Source organism: Psammomys obesus, unplaced genomic scaffold (assembly GCF_907164565.1).
Source record: "Psammomys obesus unplaced genomic scaffold, mPsaObe1.curated_primary_1811, whole genome shotgun sequence".
In the NCBI taxonomy this organism is placed as follows: domain Eukaryota; kingdom Metazoa; phylum Chordata; class Mammalia; order Rodentia; family Muridae; genus Psammomys; species Psammomys obesus.
Window position 1 is genome coordinate 8,355,460 of NW_026596100.1, and position 21,377 is coordinate 8,376,836.

General features: G+C 37.4%; 1 protein-coding gene across 1 annotated transcript in view; it reads left to right on the forward strand.

The window, feature by feature from the left end:
- Window positions 1-9,104: 9,104 nt before the first annotated feature.
- LOC129692143 (solute carrier organic anion transporter family member 6A1-like) overlaps window positions 9,105-21,377 on the forward strand; it is an 81,973-nt gene continuing 69,700 nt past the window's right edge. Inside the window, exons 1-3 of the mRNA XM_055628385.1 lie at window positions 9,105-9,408; window positions 11,596-11,856; window positions 19,409-19,600. Coding sequence (XP_055484360.1) covers window positions 9,105-9,408; window positions 11,596-11,856; window positions 19,409-19,600 — 757 coding nt within the window. The remainder of the gene's footprint in view (window positions 9,409-11,595; window positions 11,857-19,408; window positions 19,601-21,377) is intronic.

The window sequence follows — 21,377 nt, forward strand, 5'->3', positions numbered from 1 at the left end:
GGGGGTGGGGAAATCAGCGTTTGAATTAACAAGGGTAAGGCATATACATTTTAAAAGAACATTATACCAACATTTCCCCCTTTAAGTCCAATAAAAGGCTCCTTTTCTTTCAATACAACAATAATTATGAAATTATGAAAACTGTTAGGTAAGATCTACATGTGCAATGTCTAGTCCATGTGTATTTAGCACATGGAGAGGGTATCTTAGGAGAAAGTGTCTGATTATCCTATCTATCTTGATAAGTTTAAAGTTCTATACCTAAATTAACTTTTATCCTCATTGGTATTACCCATATAAAAAGATTTCTTAATTTCTAAACAACTTAATCTTAAATGTGATACTGTAACTACTTGGTCTTCAACCCCATCAGAGACTTGAGAAGGAATAAAATTAGTTATGAGAGTAAATAGGAAATGCATGTTAGCAGCTTCCAAAAAATAAAAAATTGACAGAAACAGTTTGCTGCTGAACAGTTAGTCACCCATAACTCTCTGTAACACTGGAGCATCATCTTCAGACCTTCTGGCTCAGAATATTTTGACAGACATAAACGTGAAGCAGGAACTATTTAGGACTTGCTTACCCTGTCTTGGCAGAGTTCGGCAGTCGACTTGTCCTGTATTTCAGCTTGCCCATTTTAGGCAGAAGTTGTCTGTTGTGAAGTGAAGGTGTTTTCTTTACCCGAGTGGATTGTTTGCCACATTTGAAGCCATCTCCATATGGAGGTTCTTCGATGCTCATTATCTTCTTTCAGGTAGGCAGGATGCTGCCAGGAAATGACTTGTCTCATTGTCAAAGAATCTTTAAAATAATAAGAACATTTTAAATGCCATATTCTGTAGGTCTCTGAAGTTTTTGAAGACTACCTATCTTTATGTAATCACTTTGTATACAAAATCATATCTATCTGTTAAACCTATGATGTATACCCCTGTGATAAATTAGACTAGTGTCTGACATGACTATGAGTTGAATAACTAACAATTAACTTGCATACCTAACATCCTAACCACCTTTTAATAGTAGTTTTAAAGTATTAGAAGTAAACTTTACTTTCTATCAAGATACTGAAGCTTATACCAATGTATTAAAAATACTTATTTTTGCATCAATATGCAAAATCCTATACCAGAGTTAAAATTAACCTTATTTGGGAATAACAAATAAAACCTTAAGTTGAGTAGATTCAATAATCTACCCTTTTTTCTATTTCTATAAAATATCCCTGTATATTCCTTGTTTTACTTTGAATAAGACTGCTAATAATAAACATCTCCCTATGACAATAAAATTTCGTAGCCATATGCAAACAACCAAAAACATACCCAACCCCCTTTAAAGGAAATTGGACGCTGTTCTCATGAGTTTCTTCTAGCTGACATTGTGGACATGTAGAAATCCTGTAGGGGGCCCAAATAAAAATGGTTAATTAAGTAAGCAATAACATTTGGGGTCCAATAACATTTGAATGTTGAGAAATTTCAGGCTTAATAAAAGTCCTTTTTGGAAAAGTCTAAAATGCTAGACCAGTTTAAATTAGTAGCTTTCTTCAAAGTTCTTTTGGGAACAGGCTTTGATGAGAAACAGCAGTTGAAGAAGTTGAGGCAGGTATAAGCAGAATGCTGGAACATGCAAGATGCTGGAACAGATGTGTCAATTTCTCAGCATGCTGAAGAATAATTTTGTTAGGTTTGATCCAGCATTTCTGGTGTCTAGTTCTTTCGTTCTGCAAACATATAATTTCTCACAAGCATTATAGAATTCTAAAATTATAAATGTATGAGATGTGCAGGATGAAACTAAACTGTAAGCCAATTTTATCTATGCAAATTAAAAGGTTAGCATAATACATTTTGAGGATATTATAGCTCTAAGGATTTATTGGCCAAGTATTGTTGAAGTTTTTTGGCTGGAGACACATTTTTATGTCTCAGTTTTAGAGTTGTTCCCATGTAAAGGGATTAGCAATATGTTACCATTATTATTGAACATACAATCATTATCATCAAAACAAGGTTAGATAGATTAAAATATCTTTTCGGGCTCTTATGTGCCTGTTGTATTAGGCCTCGTTGCTACTTATTTCACTAGAGAAGCCTCCCATTAGAGAGACAAGCTGGTTGCCTTGAGCAATAGAAAATGCATGTTTTAAGTAAACTTTACATAAACTCCTTTTTAATTTAGAATATAAGCGTACTATAGGTATCTTGTACCTGTTTTGAGGTTTAGCCCTAGATTTTTATATATGTTGTAGCTATTTGTCCTATCTCCTTGTTTATATAGAATGGGCAGTTATGCCTTTATAAAGGCCATATGCCTTTATAGCCAAACTTTATTTAAACTCCCTCTTACTTCTAGCATTTAAGCATACCCTAGGCATCTTGTACCTGGGCTTTACATTGATAGTGGCTATTTTTTGACTTGCCCCTTATTTATACAGACTGGACAGTTATGCCTTTATAGCCGAACTTCATATAAACTCTCTTAGCATTAGCATATAAACTCTCTTACCCTTAGCGTTAAGTATATCCTAGGCATCCTGTACCTGGACTTTACAATGATAGTGGCTATTCTTTGGCTTGCCCTTTTTTTTATATATATATGGGATGGACAATTTTGTTTTTTAAACATATGAATATAATTTTTGAGTTTTTAGGACTAAACTAGGTTGGCATGTACTTTGCCATCTTTAAGCCTCTTGTATCTTTTTTAAATTAAGCATGACCAACATTTTTCCCCTGTGAAAATGTTTCACATTTAAAAGGATAAGGCAGTTTCCAGAGCAGTGTGACATTATCTATCTTTACATAAATGATGTAAAAATGATGTGAATCCAACCTTTAGAGCAGTAAGGATATAATAACATCTGTCATTAAGAAAAAAGAATGTACATGGTAACCTTAAGGAAAATTTTGTCATTTAGAATCTTAGACTGTCTCTGTAAGTGGCTAAACAGCAGGAGTTGACATCTGGCTTTTATTATGTAAATAAGCTTGATCCAGAACTCAGAGATCTGCCTGTTTCTTTTTACTTTGTGTTGGGAAGAAAGGCATGTCCCTTCACCAACTTGTTCAGATATATATAGTTTCAAATCAGTATATTTGTAACTCAAAGCCTTTATATGAAAATCCAGCAAAGAGAAAAGAAAAATTTGAGTTTGGGGTCAGTTGTGCCAATTTACGCAGTAACAAACAAAGCCCAGTTGGTTATTTTAGTTGATGTTTCAATAAATTGGCAGACCCTTACCAGAAAGAGCTGACAAATACCTTGCAGCCAGAGAGCTTTGAATTTTAGCTATTATTAACCTAATTATTAGGATGAGTACTATTGTCTGTAACTTAGTACCCCAATCCTTGGCTTTTTCTCCATTTTCTCCTTGAACTTTCTTGGAGAAGACATGGAGAAGAAGCAATACCATTAAACATATTGCAACCAGATCCATGAATATGATAGCCAAAATGAAGCCAAAAGAGAGTAAAACACCCTCTGCCATGGCAATTTTTATTTTACATGCAGTTTAGTCCAAAATCTGTCTAGAGGTTTGTCTGCCTCCAGTTACTTTCTTTCCTGCCATGGCTGTGGAGCTGAGCCAGTTGAGCCAGCCACAGTATAAAAAAGCCATGCTTGTTTACCCCTTAGTTAAAAGGCAGCAGCAGCCAGTTCTGTTCTGGAAGTCTCAGGTCTGCCCACAGGAGGCTGTCTTTTGCTCCTGGGCAGGTTTAAGAGTCTCTCTTAAAGAGACAGTAACTGACCTGGGAGTTTTTAGATTTTAAATTCGGTTTACATCACTGGGAGCTTATTCCCCCCACCAAATTATGATAAAGTAAGATTTAAAGGGTGTGGATACTTAGATTAGTTGGGCGCCGTTTGTTGTAGGTGGTAATTAAAATTTACTATGGGTTTATCTTCTAGTAACGCTGCTGTTAATCCTCAGCAGCTGTAAAACCAAATCACCACACAGAGACTGGGTTTTTAGTTAACCTAGAACACAATGCTGGGCAATATTTACTCCCTCCTAAACCTCCAAGCCCTCAGTTTCCTAACATTTAGATTTCCCACATTATACTTGCTTTTTGTGAAATCTTAGGTCTGGTTCATGCTCCAAGTCCTCCAAGCTCTCTCCTCCCGCTCTGCTCTCCTAGTGCTCTCCTCTCCTCGAGCTCCTCCTCCTTCTCGCCCCTTCCTGTTCTCTACCTCCTCCCCTCTTTCTTGTCCTCTGGCTCCTCCCATTGCACAACATTGTATCTAGTTGCTTTATTTGTGTCCTGTTTACACAAGAGTTGAGACAGGATGCTTATAGTGAGTATCACAATGCAATATCCAGATTGAAATCAGAAGAGTTGGGGGTGGGGAAATCAGCATTTGAATTAACAAGGGTAAGGCATATACATTTTAAAAGAATGTTATACCAACAAGTAACCTTCAGTATCTATTACATAGTAGACCAGGAGAGAAAACAGATTTAGATTTGACCAAATCTAGAATGCCATTATCTCAGTCTAGTGGAAAAAATATTTCATATCATAAAGAATAAAATTTTATACTCACAGCTTCTAAAAAGCATGGTCAGAAAATTCTACAGTGAAATAGAACTTTAATATCTAGAGGCAGTATGGTTCTTAAAATTGAACTCATGGGGCTAGTGAAGTAGTTCAGTGGTTAACAGTTTATACAAGAAATCTGGGATTGGATACCAAAACCCACATCATACATCTCACAAATGCTTATAATTTCAGTTCCATACAGACACCTGCATACACACACTGTTTACACACACACCCAGGAACACACAAACACACACACACACACACACACACATTCCAAAGAAAGAAAGACAGAAGAAGAGCAAGAAAGATTTTGAAGTGAACTAAAAAATAGTTATACATGGAGGATGTGAAATATTCAAACTATGTATCAGTGATACAAATACTATGCCTTGATGATTCCAATAAAGTCTCTAAATAATAGGGGATAATAAATTCCACCTGGCCATTTCTTGTCATTAAATGAAGCTTCAAGTACTGGGACTTGGCTAATTCCAATTGAGTTGTTGGCCAAAGTTTGTTTGGGAAATTCCCAAATAAACCAGCTATGGCCATGACAATATGTTGCTCCCCATCAACTGAGAGCAAGAACCCTTTGTTGAAGAAAACTCCCACAAAATTCATTGAACATGGAAAGGTTGAGCTCATGCTTACAAAGAGACTTTATCCCTATATTCTAATATCTTTGGCACAGAAAGTTACTCTGCAGTCTACCGAAATAGAAACATAAACACCAACTCAGCCACAAAAGCTTTGATCTACAATGCTGTCTTGCCTGCAAAACATTCTAGGGCAATGGTAAAAGAATGCTTGTACAAGGAACCAACCAACATCTGATTTGATTAAAGGCCAAATCCATCAGATTGAGCCCATGCCCAACACGGCTTGGGTGAGCAAGAACCAGATACCAGATAGTTCAGATAGTTCATAGACCTAGAACAAAACCAGTAAAAGCTTTTCTGAAAAAAAAAAAAAAAGAGTGATAAAATGATTACACACACACACACACACAGAGAGAGAGAGAAACAGAGACAGAGACAGAGAGAGAAACAGAGACACACACATGCACACACACACAGAGAGAGAGAGAGAGAGAGAAAGAGAGTGACTAGGCTCCAAATGGAATGTCTTCATCAAACCCTTCCTTCAGAGCTGAGTTACCTCCATAGAAAGAAATGTGGAGTGTATAAGACAAAAGGAAAAAATAATGCTCTCTAAGTCAACTGAGCAAACTCCTGTGAACTCACAGAGACTGAAAGAGCAAGCACAGGTCCTACATGGGTCTACACCAGGTTATTTGTGTACATACTATGGCATTCAGTTCATCTTCTTTTAATTCTTTACTTACTTATTCATAAAAATACATTTATTTTATTACAGTTTATTCACTTTGTATCCCGGCTGTAGCCCCCTCCCTTGTCCCCAACAAGCTCACTCTCCCTCCCTCATCTCCTCCCATGCTTTTACCCAAGTCCACTGATATGGGAGGTCCTCCTCCCCTTCCTTCTGACCACAGCCTATCAGCTCTCATCAGGACTGGCTCTATTGTCTTTTCTGTGACCTAGTAAGACTGCACCCTCCAGGGGCAGGTGATCAAAGAACCTGTCAATGAGTTCATGTCAGAGACAGACCCTGTTCCCATTACTAGGGTACCCACTTGGATACTGAGCTGCCATAGGCTACATCTGGGCAGAGTTTCTAGATTATCTTGGTTGGAGTATCAGTCTCAGAAAAGACCCCTGGGCCCAGACATTTTGGTTCTGTTGATCTCCTTGTGGAGTTCCTGTCCCCTCCAGGTCTTTCTATCTCCCCATTCTTTCATAAGATTCCCTGCACTCTGCACAAAATTTGGTTATGAGTCTCAGTATCTGCTTTGATACCCAGCTGTGTAGAGTCTTTCAAAGGCCCTCTGTGGTAGACTCCTCTCCTCTTCCCTGTTTTCTCCCTCTTCTGATGTTCTTCCCATTTGCCATTCTGAGTGAGGATTGATCACCTTACACAGGGTCCTCCTTCTTGCTTAGCTTCTTCAGGTGTACATATTTCAGTATGTTTATCCTGTATTATATGTTTGTATCCCTACTGTGGACTTTTTTCTCATCTCCTCTCAATCCCTCCCTCCCATTTCTCCTACTATTCACCTCCCCTTGTCCACTGATAGGGGAGGTCCTCCTCCTCTTCTGTCTGACCCTAGCCTATCAGGTCTCATCACGACAGGCTGCATTGTCTTCCTCTGTGGCCTGGAAAGGTTGCACCCTCCAGGGAAAGGTGATCAGAGAGCCTGCAACTGAGTTCATGCCAGAAACAGCACCGTCTTATCTTACTAGGGAAGCCACTTGGGGACTGAGCTGCCATGACTACATCTGAGCAGGGGTTTTAGATCCTCTCCATGCATGGTCCGTGGTTGGGGTATCAGTCTCTGAAGGGATCCCAGGACCCAGCTATTTGAGCTCTGTTGTTCTCATTTTGGAGCTCCTGTCCTCTCCAGGTCTTTCTATCTCCCCCTACTTTCATAAAATTTCAATCACTGTGCCCAAAGTTTGCCTATGAGTCTCAGTCTCTGCTTCAATACCTTGATCATTAGAGTATTTCAGAGGCCCTCTGTGGTAGGCTCCTGTCCTGTTTTCTGTTTTCTCCTTCTTCCAATATCCATCCTGTTTGTCTTTCATAGCAGCTTTATTCATAATAGCCAGAACCTGGAAACAACCCAGATGTTCCTCAGTGGAGGAATGGATAAAGAAAGTATAGTATATTTACACAGTGGAATACTACTCAGCAATTAAAAACAAGGAAATCATGAAATTTGCAGGCAAATGGTGGGATCTAGAAAAGATCATGCTGAGTGAAATATCCCAGGAGCAGAAAGACACACACAGTATTTACTCACTTATAAGTGGATACTAGACATATAATATAGGATAGACATACTAAAATCTGTTCATGTAAGGAAGCTAAGCAAGAAGGAGAACCCTGGATAATATGATCAATCCTCACTCAGAAGGACACCTGATTTTTGGCTAAGATGCCAGAACCATAAAATGGAAAAAAGATAACATCTTTAGCAAATGGTGCTGGTCAAACTGGATGTCTACATGTAGAAAAACGCAAATAGATCCATAATTATGACCCTGCACAAAACTAAGTCCAAGTGGATCAAAGACCTCAACATAAAACAAGACACACTAAACCTTTTAGAAGAAAAAGTGGGAAAAGAAAAAGAGCCTGGAACTCATTGGCACAGGTGACAACTTCCCAAACAGAACACCAGCAGCACAGGCTCTAAGATCAACAATCAATAAATGGGACCTTATGAAACTGAAAAGCTTCTGTAAAACAAAAGACACTGTCATCAGAACAAAATGACAGCCTACAGACTGGGAAAGGATCTTCACCAACCCTATATCTGACAGAGGACTAATGTCCAGAATATATAAAGAACTAAAGAAGTTAAACAGCAACAAATCAAGTAACCCAATTAAAAAAAAATGGTGTACAGAACTAAACAAAGAATTCTCAAAAGAGGAATATCGAATAACAGAGGAACACTTAAAGAAATGCTCAATATCCTTAGCTGTCAGGGAAATGCAAATGAAAATGACCCTGAGATGTCACTTAATTTTTTGATCTTAGCCATTCTGATGTGTGTAGGGTGATATGAAATATATGCCCTATAGGTGGCAGTAAACCATCTTTTACAGATGATTCTGACATCTCTATCATGAAAGAATTGCTACGAAGTTTGACAGACCTTGCAACTTGCAAAATGTACTTACAAGTCAAAAGTTTCCTCATCAATTGTGATCACGAGTCTATATTGATCTGCTAAAGTTGAATTCTCAAATACAAAGTTTTTCTGAACACTATGTTTCATGATAAGACCATAGGCAAACTCACACACTCAAACACACCCATATGTATGTGTGTGTATGTATGTGTATGTATATATATATATATATATGTATATATATATGTTTACCCATATATATGTATATATATATGTTTATCCATATATTTATATATGTGTATGTTGATAAACATATACATATACAATTGAAAGAAAAGAGGTCATGAATTTTAAAGACTTTCCATCACAGTGATTGTCTTCTCACGTTTCTGATTTTCTCTCTTTCTCTCTGTGGTTATTTCTTATTTATTTATTTATTTATTTATTTATTTATTTATTTATTTATTTATTTATTATTTTAGCGCTTTTAAACAAATTTGTAAAAAGTGCGATTATCCAGCTGTAGAGACATCACCCTGAAGCAAACGTGGAGATGCTAGAGGTTGGATCCCCTTTCCTATGCTTACACATCCCCCTGCCACCCTGTTTCTTTTAAAAAATATTTTATTAGTTATTTGAACATTCTGTTCAACTTGATTTGATCATATTCACCTTGTCCCCCTCTCCCTGTTTTCTATCCTTCTCCTCCTCCTTTCTGAAGAAGGAACACAGCATTAGAACCTCTGCACGTCACTCAACCCCTCTGTAGGGACGTTGGCTTCCTACACTGGAAGTACTGTTCCCTGCAGTCTCCACAGAGCTGCTTCTGATAAGCCATGACTGAGGAGGATCCGGGACAGATACAAGACCGCCCTGACAAGGTTCCGGTGAAAGATGAGAGTGAGAAAAGAAGTGTGGGCTCCAAGAAAACAAATCCTTTTCTGACAGTTACCCTGATGAGGTTTTCATATTTCCGAAGAGCTAAAAACTTTTTCGAAACAGACGTGTTTCCAAGTCCAAAACAGGTCCCTTTAGTGGAGGGGCCATTCGGCTTGGGGAGTCTGGTTTTTACTCCTTTCCAGCGTTTCAACAACATTAAGTGCTTCGTGACTCTTTATTGTCTTCTGGTCCTAGTTCAAGGTAAGTTGGAGAGGCTCTGGTGAGTGGAGAAGTAAGGGAGAAATGAATTCTGGCTTGTGTTCTAGGAATGAGGGAGCACAATTGTGCGTTGTTACCTCCTTGCCTTTGGCCACCTGTTTGGCAGGGTGCACTCCATACTGTGGGTATAGGCTTCTAGCTTCCAATAAAGAGATGATGAGTAGGTGGTATTGCGTTAACGCCTGTTATCTGATGACCAATTTACGTTCTGGTTGAATCTTCAAGATTAAAATAAAATTGAAAACAACATTGTCATCATGGTGTGGTTTCGAAGCTCATGATTTTGAAACACTCTGGCAAAACAGCTTTCTGTGTGAATTTTGTTTCCTCCTCTGTGAATTGAAGAGGTGGTGAGATTTTTAGTGGTCTACATCACAGGAAGAATCGCAAGGGTGTTTTTATCCACATGCTGTCTCATTTCTTCCTCCTCCTCTATGTTTTTAGTTATATTTTTATCAATATTTTATTAATATAAAACTCTCACTTTCTTGCACGTAGTCATTAAATTTTATCACTGTACCTCTGAATATACTTTTAATCAAAAGTGCTCAGTTTAGCTTGGAAACTACATTTGCCCACCTTCCACCCAGCTCCCACATTTAGATGTTGCCAGTGAGAGGCTGGAGCAGTAAGTATCAAAAGTGTAGCGAGAATCTTCTATGGTTTTCTGGTTTGGGTGGTGATTTTTCGCAGCAGGAGCAACACTGAGTGACATTTAGAGTTAAAGTAGGGAATAAATATTCCATCAACAGCCGTCATGACTCTTTCAGTAGCACTAGGTATGCTCCTAGGTATGGCCCTGGTAACTGCTGGGGCAGCAGACCAACAGGTGTGAGTTGATTTTTAGAGCTTTAGGATGCTTAAAAAACAAGGGGTGTCACAGTAGCTATGGTGACTGCAGTAACAGCCTATGGTCCAGCCACTTTGCAGACATCCATGTGTTTTCATTTGTAATTATTTTCTGTTTTCACTCTATCAAATATAAATCTTTTGTAGCTTTTCTTTGTATCAAGTTATTTTTGTTTTGTTTAGTATGATTTTTTCTTCCTAACATGATGGATGATAGTTGTATACACATTATATTATCACTTATTTAATGTTTAAGAACATGAAACAATTTGCTGAAAGTATAAATTTAAAAAAAACTGAAATTGCTCAGAAATGTTGAACTTCAAGCACAAAATCCTAGCTATGGGTGGGTGTATACATAGCATTGTATCATTTATTTAATCCTCAAGAATATGAAAAAATATATTTAATGTTCCTACACAAAACTAAAGTCCAAGTGGATCAAAGACCTCAACACAAAAACACACACACTAAACCTGTTGAAGAAAAAGTGGGGAAGAGCCTTGACCTCATTGGCACAGGAGACAACTTCCTGGCCAGAACACCAACAGCACAGGCTCTAAGATCAACAATCAATAAATGGGACCTCATGAAACTGAAAAGCTTCTGTAAAACAAAGGACACTCATCAGAACAAAACAACAGCCTACAGATTGGAAAAGGATCTTTACCAACCATATACCTGACAGAGGGCTAATATCTAGAATATATAAAGACTTCAAGAAGTTAAACACAAATAAACCAAGTAATCTAATTAAAAAATGGGGTACAGAGCTAAACAGAGAATTCTCAACAGAGGAATATGGAATGTCAGAGAAACACTTAAAATAATGTTCAACATCCTTAGTCAGGGAGATGCACATAAAAACAACTCTGAGATTTACACCCGTCAGAATGGCTAAGAATGCATGCATTTTTAAAAGATTAAAAGTACCTTGAAATAGTACACAGAATACTAGCTATGGAAGAAAACTATATTTGAAGATACAAGCTGTGTTTCAACTGTCTTATACTTTCAATTTTAAAAACTAGGTAAACACCCATTCCATTATTTATTAATTATTCATAGTTGATGCATAATATATTTAAAAGATGATACAGCTATAATTGATCTTTGAGAAACTAATGGAAGTACTCGCAGACTGCTTCTAAAATTTAAGTAAAAATATTCATGGAGGTTCATGAAATCATTTTGTTTATAGATTTTACTCATTCGTAATAACATGTCACTGTAAAAATTTTCTTTGAATTATTATAAAGGTTATATGTCTTGTTTATTAAAATGTGTTATATTGTCTTTTGTCTTTTTTTGACTTTTTAGGAATGGTATTTGGTCTTACTGATCTGAGTATTGGAAATTTTGAGAAGGAACTTTATCTGTCAAGACCAGAAAGATACGTATTGCCCCTCACTTATGATATTTCATCTTTATCAGTAGCAATACTTGTAGCATACTGTGGAAGCAGAGGGAACAGGGCAAGATGGGTGGCAGTTTCTGCCTTTTTGGTAGGACTTGGATCGCTTTTACTTGCTATTCCATACATGAAATATGAAATTGTAAAACCCATGGAAGACGTTGACGGTGAGATTTTTTTTTTTAAATACGCTACATACTTTTATTCAAAAGTGCTCAGTTTAGCTTGGAAACTACATTAAAAAATTAAATAGTTCATGATGTCTGTGTATTCTTTTTTATTTATGTGACTATGCTAATTAATTAATTACCTGTAGCTCTATGATTTACCCTCATAGATGAATCTAGGAAAGAATATTGTGGAATAATTTATAAAATTATTTCTTTTATACAATTTTATGGATGTTACAAATATCTTGAGAAGTCTAGTAGTTCATTTTATTTTTTACTAGATGCTTTAATTATTGTCTTCATTACCTTCGTAGCATAGACCACTGTAAGTTCAAATACAGGAATAAGCTTACATATATAGAAGCGTAATTTTTCTAGTTAATCCTGCCATTTCAATATTTGGACACTACTCTTGATAACCATTTGAACCTGGAAAGATCATGTTTTTGTCACATTGTTCATTCTACAATCTTTTTTCTTAGTAAATAAAATATACTTGAAGTGACACTGCAGTAGATTTCTAACTCTGTTGTCACAGATTTTTTTCCTTATCATGTAATGGGCTTAATTATCTGTGAAGCTGGGTGTTAATAAAACTTCATGAATAAGAGAAGTGTGTCCATGTATATATGTATATCAATGCTTTTAAAATTTACAATATATGTTATATTTATGTTGTTTCCGAAATGTTAAAGTTAAAAGTAGTTAATAAAAGCACACTATCTTCATATTAATGTAGTTACACGCCATGTAATTCATACAACTGTAAGAACTGTATGTTGCATATATCTTCGATACTTACAGAACTGACATTTGCTTTAGTGAGATGATTATGGGGAGGTGAAAAGCATTTCCTCCTTTTCTTCACTTAAAGGTATTCTGGCCAGAAATTATAAAATCCTCAGGAACTTTGTCTTGACAAATATTTTTAAAAATCTTGTCAGTTGTTAAGAACATGTACTCTCCTTGCAGAGTACCTGCATTTGGTTCCAAGCATGCACATCAGGCAGTTAGCAGCCACCTATAACTACAGCTCTAGGAGATCTGATACCCTCTTCTGGTCTCTCCAGGGACTGGTGCATGCACACACGCTCACATGCACAGACAAGCACAATTTAAAAAAATAAAAATAAATCTTTAAAATTTTGTTATCAGCAATTGGGAAGGAATTGTAGATGTATAAATTGCTATTTTTTCTTCCGATTGAAACTTGTTTATGTCATCTGCAATTTACACATATTGTTTTACTTGGGAATGGGTACCCAGCATTCATCATTCTAGATGGCTGATAGCAGGGAAGCAGATATAATTCACTGTTGAAAGTGTCCAATCATTTCTTTTGTGCAAATATTTTACTTATGCTTATGATTTATTTTCTCACAACTTTTGACTATATGCTCATATTTCAATACACACACATACAGTGAGTTTCTCCATTTGTTTATCCACCCCTCTTCTCTTACTGTGATGTCTGCTAATTTTTTTTTCTGTTCTTTCCTTTTTGTGCTTTCTTGACGAGACTCCTCTTCCATTATGAGTGCTCTGAACCTCTTTGGTATAGTCCATAGCTTTCCATTTTCTATTTTGTTATCTGTTCCACGATTCCATCTGTCATCTACAATGATTACATCTTGATAGTCAACTTGTGCCTAAACAAACATGTAGACATCACACTCCACATCTTGAAAAAATCATAACTCCACAAATTCATGAAAATATATATCCTATTCTCCCACTTTTTTTCTAGAATTTTATTTCAAGTTATCATCCTCATCTCTCTCATATTGACCACTTTCTCAGCAGATATACTGAGCTCAGCTTTATTGTGATTCCTGTGAGTGTTTCCAACTTTCTCAAAATGAAGGCAGACTTCTTTCATTGGCACTAGCAGATAGTGAAAACCCACTTTCCCTGATTCTCACAGGTGTCATCTCACTTCATTTGTAACTTGTTTTTTGTCTGCCATCATGACATATCAAAATCTTTTAAACCTCCTCTCATGATGTCCTCAGCTCTATTATCTAACTGGCCTTATCTCCTGCTTGTAAATCTTGGGAATGAATGAGTCATGCCCCTGCCCTTTTCCTGAGCCAGGTTTCAGCAGAGTCCTGTGATGAAACTGCTGCTGCTTAGTGGAAGTACTGATTTCTTCACAAATGGGTCCATTCACCTGGAAGTCTTCTGAGCCCACACTCTATTCTAACCTTTGAAAGTATTTTAGGCTTTCTTGCTGGACTCCTAAGATGTCCTGCATTGCATGGAAAGTTATGTCTTAGACAAAAATTGCCTTAATTTCTTAACACTGAAATTCTACTATGGCCTACATTTGCAAATTAGTACTCTTCATTATTTCTTTCTTATGAAAATGAAGGTATCCTCTGGTAATCAGTGTGCTCCTGTCTGATACTTTGCTCCATTGGTGATCCCCTTTTACAGCTATCTTCAAGTGGCCTTCTCTGTCAGTTCTCCCTTACTAATTAGCACTTAAATGCACTCATGTTCTTCATATTACATGTTTAAATGTTGAACACTTATTATTTTTTGGTTTTTAAAGTAATATAAAATTATTCTCCTCTTTCCTTTTTTTGTCTTCCAACACTCCCCGCACTCTGCATCTCTTCCTCCCAACCCCTCCCATGGCGTTCCCTCTGCTCAATTTCTTACATCCCCACGTAGTCACTCTAAAATTCATGGCCGCTTTTTATACTACTGCTACACCTTAATTGAGAAAAAAGGGGGTCCTTTAAATTTATTTTAAAGTTTTAAATATTAATTTTGTTTTTTCCGTTTAAGTGTTTTGTATATATGAATGCATACACACCGCGTGCATGCTGATGCTGCTGTCCAGAGGGGTTGTCAGATTCCATGGAGTTGGAATGACTGTTCCCTGGAACTACACTTCCACTATAGAGGACTGTGAGCCTCTCTTTGGCTGTTGGAAACAGAACTCAGGCTCTCGGGAAGAACACCCAGAACTCTGAGTAGCTGAGCCTCCTCTCCAGCTCTAAGTTCTTCTCACTCTTAAAGAATAGCAGTAGCAGGGAGGCTTGAAATCAGACCTCTTTTGATCACCTGTTGAAATACAGTATGCAGACATGATTTTGTGAAAGACCTGTTCATGTTTCTTAATTTTCTATACTGATTTCTTTGGTGAACTTCAACATGATTTTATCCAAAATGTTGCAAAAGAATTGTTTTCAACAAGTCACTAGTGTAATTCATGCTATTTACTATAATGAAAATTTAACTTGTTATGAATTTAGAACTTTGAACAGTATTTGCAATATTGAGAACTTTTTATGTCTTGATAGTTTCTCTTTGGGCATTTGCTATGTATTTATAATCTTCCATTTTCCTAATAGAGAATGTTTTTTACTATTAAGACTCCGAAAGATTATACTTTATTATAGAAGTACAAAACATTTGTTTTTAGATACTATTCAATGGAAATCTGAGAACTATGATTCTTAGGAGTAAGTAGACAAGTTAGTTCAACTTTCTAGAACAAGGCAGAGGTAAATGGTCTCAGGAGGTGTTCTATGATTGTTGTTGAATTATGTATCATTACCCAGAAAGTAGGCATTTCATTAGTGCAATAAGTTGTAACCTTCTCTTTAATAGTTTTTCTACGATATATCAAGAGCATATGCTAAATTTCACCCAGGATGGTCATAGTTGATATGGTTTAGTATCACCTGCATAGCTCTACCAATCTACTAATAAGTATAAAATACACAAACCCTACAACTTGTAAGAAAAATAAGAAATAACCTGTGACCCAAGTGATCTGAAGGATTTAAAAATCTAATGGGTAGATGCACACATAGTAACTACAGCGGTTTTGGTTTTTTGGTTTTGTTTGTTTGCTTTTAGTTTTTTGATGCAGGGTTTCTCTGTGTAGCTCTGGCTGTTTTAGAACTCATTATGTAGAGCAGGCTGGCCTCAAACTCAAGAGATCCTCTTTCTTCTCCATCCCAATACTGGGATTAAAGGCAGGCCCCACATTATTTTTTTTTCTTTTCTTTTTTTTTAAATTTTTTTATTAATTACACTTTATTCATTTTGTATCCCCCCATAAGCCCCTCCCTCCTCCCCTGCCGATCCCACCCTCTCTCCCCTTTCTGCATGCATGCCACTCCCCAAGTCCACTGATAGGGGAGGTTCTCCTCTTCTTTCTGATCTTAGTCTATCAGTTCTCATCAAAAGTGGCTGCATTGTCCTCTACTGTGGCCTGGTAAGGCTGCTCCCCCCTCAGGGGGAAGTGATCAACGAGCAGTCCAATCAGATTATGTCAGAGGCAGTCCCTCTTCCCATTACTATGTAACCCACTTGGACACTGAACTGACATGGGTGGGCTACACCTGTGCAGGGGTTCCAGGTCATCTCCACGAATAGTCCTTGGTCAGAGTATGAGTCTCTGGGAAGTTCCCTGTGTTCAAATTATCTTGTTCTGTTGCTCTCCTTGTGGAGTTCCGGTCCCCTCCACCTCTTACTATTTCCCACTTCTTACATAAAATTCCATTCACTCTGCCCATCAGTTGGCCATCAGGCTCAGCATCTGCTTTGACAGTCTATACTGCAGAAGCTTTCAGAGGCCCTCTGTGGCAGGTTTCAAGGTTGTTTCCTGTTTTCTTCTGGCTTTCAGAGGCCTTCTGTAGCAGGTTCCGAGGTTGTTTCCTATTTTCTTTTTCTTCTGATGTCCATCCTCTTTGCCTTTCAGGATTGGGATTGAACATTTTAGTTAGGGTCCTCTCTTTTGCTTAGTTTGTTTAGATGTACAGATTTTAGTGGGTTTATTCTATATTGTATGTTTATATGAGTGAGTATATACCATGCGTGTCTTTTTGCTTCTGGGACAACTTACTCAGGATGATCCTTTCCAGGTCCCACCATTTACCTGCAAATTTCATGATTTCCTTATTTTTCATTGCTGAGTGATACTCCATTGTATAGATGTACCACAGTTTCTGCATCCTTTCTTCAGTTGAGGGGCATATGGGCTATTTCCAGCTTCTGGTTATTACAAATAAAGCTGCTACAAACATGGTTGAACAAATGTTCTTTTTGTGTACTTGCGCCTCTTTTGGGTATATGCCTAGGAGTGGTATGGCTGGATCTTGAGGAAGCGCTATTCCTAGTTGTCTGAGAAAGCGCCAGATTGATTTCCAGAGTGGTTGTACAAGTTTACATTCCCACCAACAGTGGAGAAGGGTTCCCCTTTCTCCACAACCTCTCCAGCATGGGTTGTCCCTTGAGTTTTTCATCTTGGCCATTCTGATGGTTGTAAGGTGAAATCTCAGGGTTGTTTTGATTTGCATTTCCCTAATGGCTAATGAGGTTGAGCATTTCTTTAAGTGCTTCTCTGCCATTCGATATTCCTCTACAGAGAATTCTCTCTTTAGCTCTGTTCCCCATTTTTTAAGTGGATTACTTCGTTTATTACTTTTCAGCTTGTTTAGTTCTTTATATATATTGGATATGAGTCCTCTGTCAGATAAAGGGTTGGTGATGATTCTTTCCCAATCTGTAGGCAGTCGCTTTGTTTTGATGACTGTGTCCTTTGCTTTACAGAAGCTTTTCAGTTTCATGAGGTCCCATTTATTGATTGTTGCTCTTAGAGCCTGTGCTGTTGGTGTTCTGTTCAGGAGGTTTTCTCCTGTACCAATGAGTTCTAGGGTATTCCCCACTTTTTTTTCTAACCGATTTAATGTGTCTGGTTTTATGTTGAGGTCTTTGATCCACTTGAACTTCAGTTTTGTACAGGGTGATAAGTATGGATCTATTTTCATTTTTCTACATGTAGACATCCAGTTGGACCAGCACCATTTGTTGAAGATGCTATCTTTTTTCCATTGTATGGTTTTGGCATCTTTGTCAAAAATCAGGTGTCCGTAAGTGTGTGGGTTTATTTCTGGGTCTTCTGTTCGATTCCATTGATCCACCATTCTGTTTCTATGCCAGTACCATGCAGTTTTTATAACTGTTGCTCTATAGTACAGCTTGAGATCAGGGATGGAGATACCTCCAGAAGATCTTTTATTGTAGAGGATTGTTTTAGCAATTCTCAGTTTCTTGTTATTCCATACGAAGTTGAGAATTTTTCTTTCCACGTCTGTAAAGAATTGTGTTGGCAATTTGATGGGAATTGCATTAAATCTGTAGATTGCTTTTGGTAAGATGGCCATTTTTACTATGTTAATCCTGCCAAGCTATGAGCATGGGAGATCTTTCTATCTTCTCATATCTTCCTCTAATTCTTTCTTCAGAGACTTGAAATTTTTTTCATACAAGTCTTTGACTTGCCTGGTTAGGGTTACACCAAGGTACTTTATGTCATTTGTGGCTATTGTGAATGGTGTTGTTTCTCTAATTTCTTTCTCAGCCCTTTTGTCTTTTGTATACAGGAGTGCTACAGATTTTTTTGAGTTAATTTTGTATCCGGCCACTTTGCTGAAGGTGTTTATCAGCTGTAGGAGTTCCCTGGTAGAGTTTTTGGAGGCCCCACATTATTTAACTTGATGCCTTAATACCTTGTTTTTATGATCCCAGGGTGTGCTTAGTTGTCTTGTTGCTGTGAACAAATGCTAGACACAAATAACTCAAGAATAAGAAAGTTGTGTGTTTCACTCATCGTTTCAGGCCTCTGTGGGTGCTAGTCTCCATTGTCTCTGAGCTCCTGGTCAGACAGTAACCTATGAGTGTGTAAAGGAGTCTGCTTACCTTATGGTGGGAACAAAGCAGGGTGAAGATAGGAAGGAGCTGAAACAAGATATACCTTTCAGAGACCAGGTGGCCTCTCTCTCTTTCTCTCTCTCTCTCTCTCTCGACAGTTATAAGAACTCTCCAAATCATATCAACATGGAATTAAGCATTTTATACACAAGACTTAAGGGGGTATTTCATATACAAGCCATGGTAATACACAATAGAAGCTCAAGGCTCTAAAATAGGATAGGAAATTATTTAATCAAAGTCATAGTGCACATGTAATTTAATGATTGCTAAAGAAAGTACCATGGAACTAAACTCATACGGTGAACCTTCTAGAGCATTGCAAGTACTTTTATTCTGAGGACAAACATTAGAAGAACAGGATTGAAAGTATAGGAAAATGACTGCATATGTATTCTATATGTGAATGAATGTATATGTATATAAGCATATCTGTGTGCATGTATTCTTGTATATATAAATAATCATGCCATTTCATTCATAATATGTATACCTCCTCTTGTAGTCCCACCCATTTTATTTTAGGGTCAGATGAAAGTGGAGGAGGACTGCCCCTATCAGTGCATTGGGGGAGGGGCAAGGGAGGAGTAGAGGGAGGGAGAGAGGTTGAGATTGGGAGAGGATGAGGGAGGGGGCTACAGCTGGGATACAAAGTGAATAAATTGTAATTAATAAAAAATAAATTAAAATACGCTCTTTCTATTTAGAATATAATTAATTGTATGGCCACACTCATAGTGGTGGTAGCAACTGCAAATTAATTGTGCATTTTATTTTGAATTCAATTCAGTAAAATATAATTCTTATCTTTCAAAAGAGTTGTGTTCAGAAGAAGAACATAGGACAGTAACAGTGTGTGAGGAAAACGTATCACCATACAAATCACAAATTATCTCTCTCTTCATCGCCGGCCAGTCTTTCCAGGGATTTGCAGGGATGCCGATTTATATACTTGGCTTGACCTTCATTTATGACCATGTTTCCACACACTCGGCTGGCTTGTACCTAGGCAAGTGTGCCTTTTCTAATATGCATAGCCTATTTTGAATATTCATTAGATTTCTGTATGTTTTAAGACACATAGAAACACTGTTGGCCCTGAGATGACACTGCAATAAGTACTGATGATCTGTTTGCTCAACCTCAAAACCATGTTGGTCTACCTAACTGTGAGATTAGGAACATTAGTGAGTTATCTAATATCACTGCAAGATGTAGACGAATAGAAAACACATGTATGTCTTAAGGAGAGAGAGACAGAGTTAGCTGAACACAGTGTCATCTTGTGTCTTGTGTGAACTGTGTCCTAAGTAAGCATTGATAGATTCCAACAGTCTAACTTTAGCTTAATACAGTCTGATCCTACAGGTCCGAATGAATGTGTACTATAAACTAGAAATCATTTTCAAAAATATAAAATTATTTTTGTACTTACTTTGAAATCATCTCATGAGTTTGTCATCTCAGTCACAAGAAGACTAAGGCATAAGCACCGTGAGTTTAAAACTCTGTCCAACGAACCCCCTAAGGAGAGCAACAGAACCAGAAAATTTGAACACAGGGGTCTTCCCAGAGACTCATACTGCAACCAAGTACCATGCATGGAGATAACCTAGAACCCCTGCACAGATGTAGCCCATGGCAGTTAGTGTCCAAGTGGGTTGCAGAGGAATGGGAAGAGGGACTGCCTCTGACATAATCGATTGACCTGCTCTTTGATCACCTCCCCCTGATGGGGGAGCAGTCTTATCAGGCCATAAAAGATGACAATGCAGCCACTCCTGGTGTGATCTGATAGACTAAGATCAGAAGGAAAGAGAGGAGGACCTCCCTTATCAGTGGACTTGGGGAGGAGCAGGCGTGAAGAAGGGGGTGGGAGGGTGGGAACGGGAGAGGAGGTGGGAGGGGCTTATGGGGGGATACAAAGTGAATAAAGTGTAATTAATAAAAAAATTTAAAAAATAATGTAATTAAAAAAACACTGTCTAGATTGCACAGCAAATACCAAGCCTATATCAGTCATAGCTATATAACAAGACTCTCTCTGAAACGACAACTACAACAAAATGAAATAAGCAATAGCTTGCACTGAAATAATGTAAATTTCCCCCCAGAGTAAGATAATCTTTCCAATAGACTAAAATAAATAATATACCTATTGACATATACCTTAAAAAAAATTGTGTCTTAATACTGTTGGTCAAGAATGGTAGAAAATAACAATTTTAGTTGTACTAAACAGAAATTAAGACACATATCTTATATAGAGAGAGGCTTACTATATTACCACCTCCTAATACTCTGGATGCTTAGGTAAATAATGCAAAAGTAACTATGAGAATGTATTATATTAATCTAGTAAACAATTAAAGGGAATATACTTTATGTATATATTAAATACAGATATTTTTATGCTACATTAAATATATAGACTAAGACACAATTAAGTTCATAATTAAATTATCTGAGTATCTAGGACTTGATTAGATAAGAAGATCTGCCACACGGCTGTACTGTCAGTTTAGATTGTTCTCTGACATTGTCTTAGGTATGATTAACATTCACAATCAGTAGACACCAAGTAAAGCAGATGACATTTATGATAAAAACAGGTCTCACTCAAGCAATATAGAGTCCTAACAAGATAGACTGACTCTTCCCCGAAAAGCAGCAATTGTAGCAAGGGACTAGCATCAACTATGAGATTATCATCAACTCTTGCGTGAATTTCCCACCAGCTTCCTGGCCTACTTACTAATATGGAATTTGTTAGAATTAATTCTGAA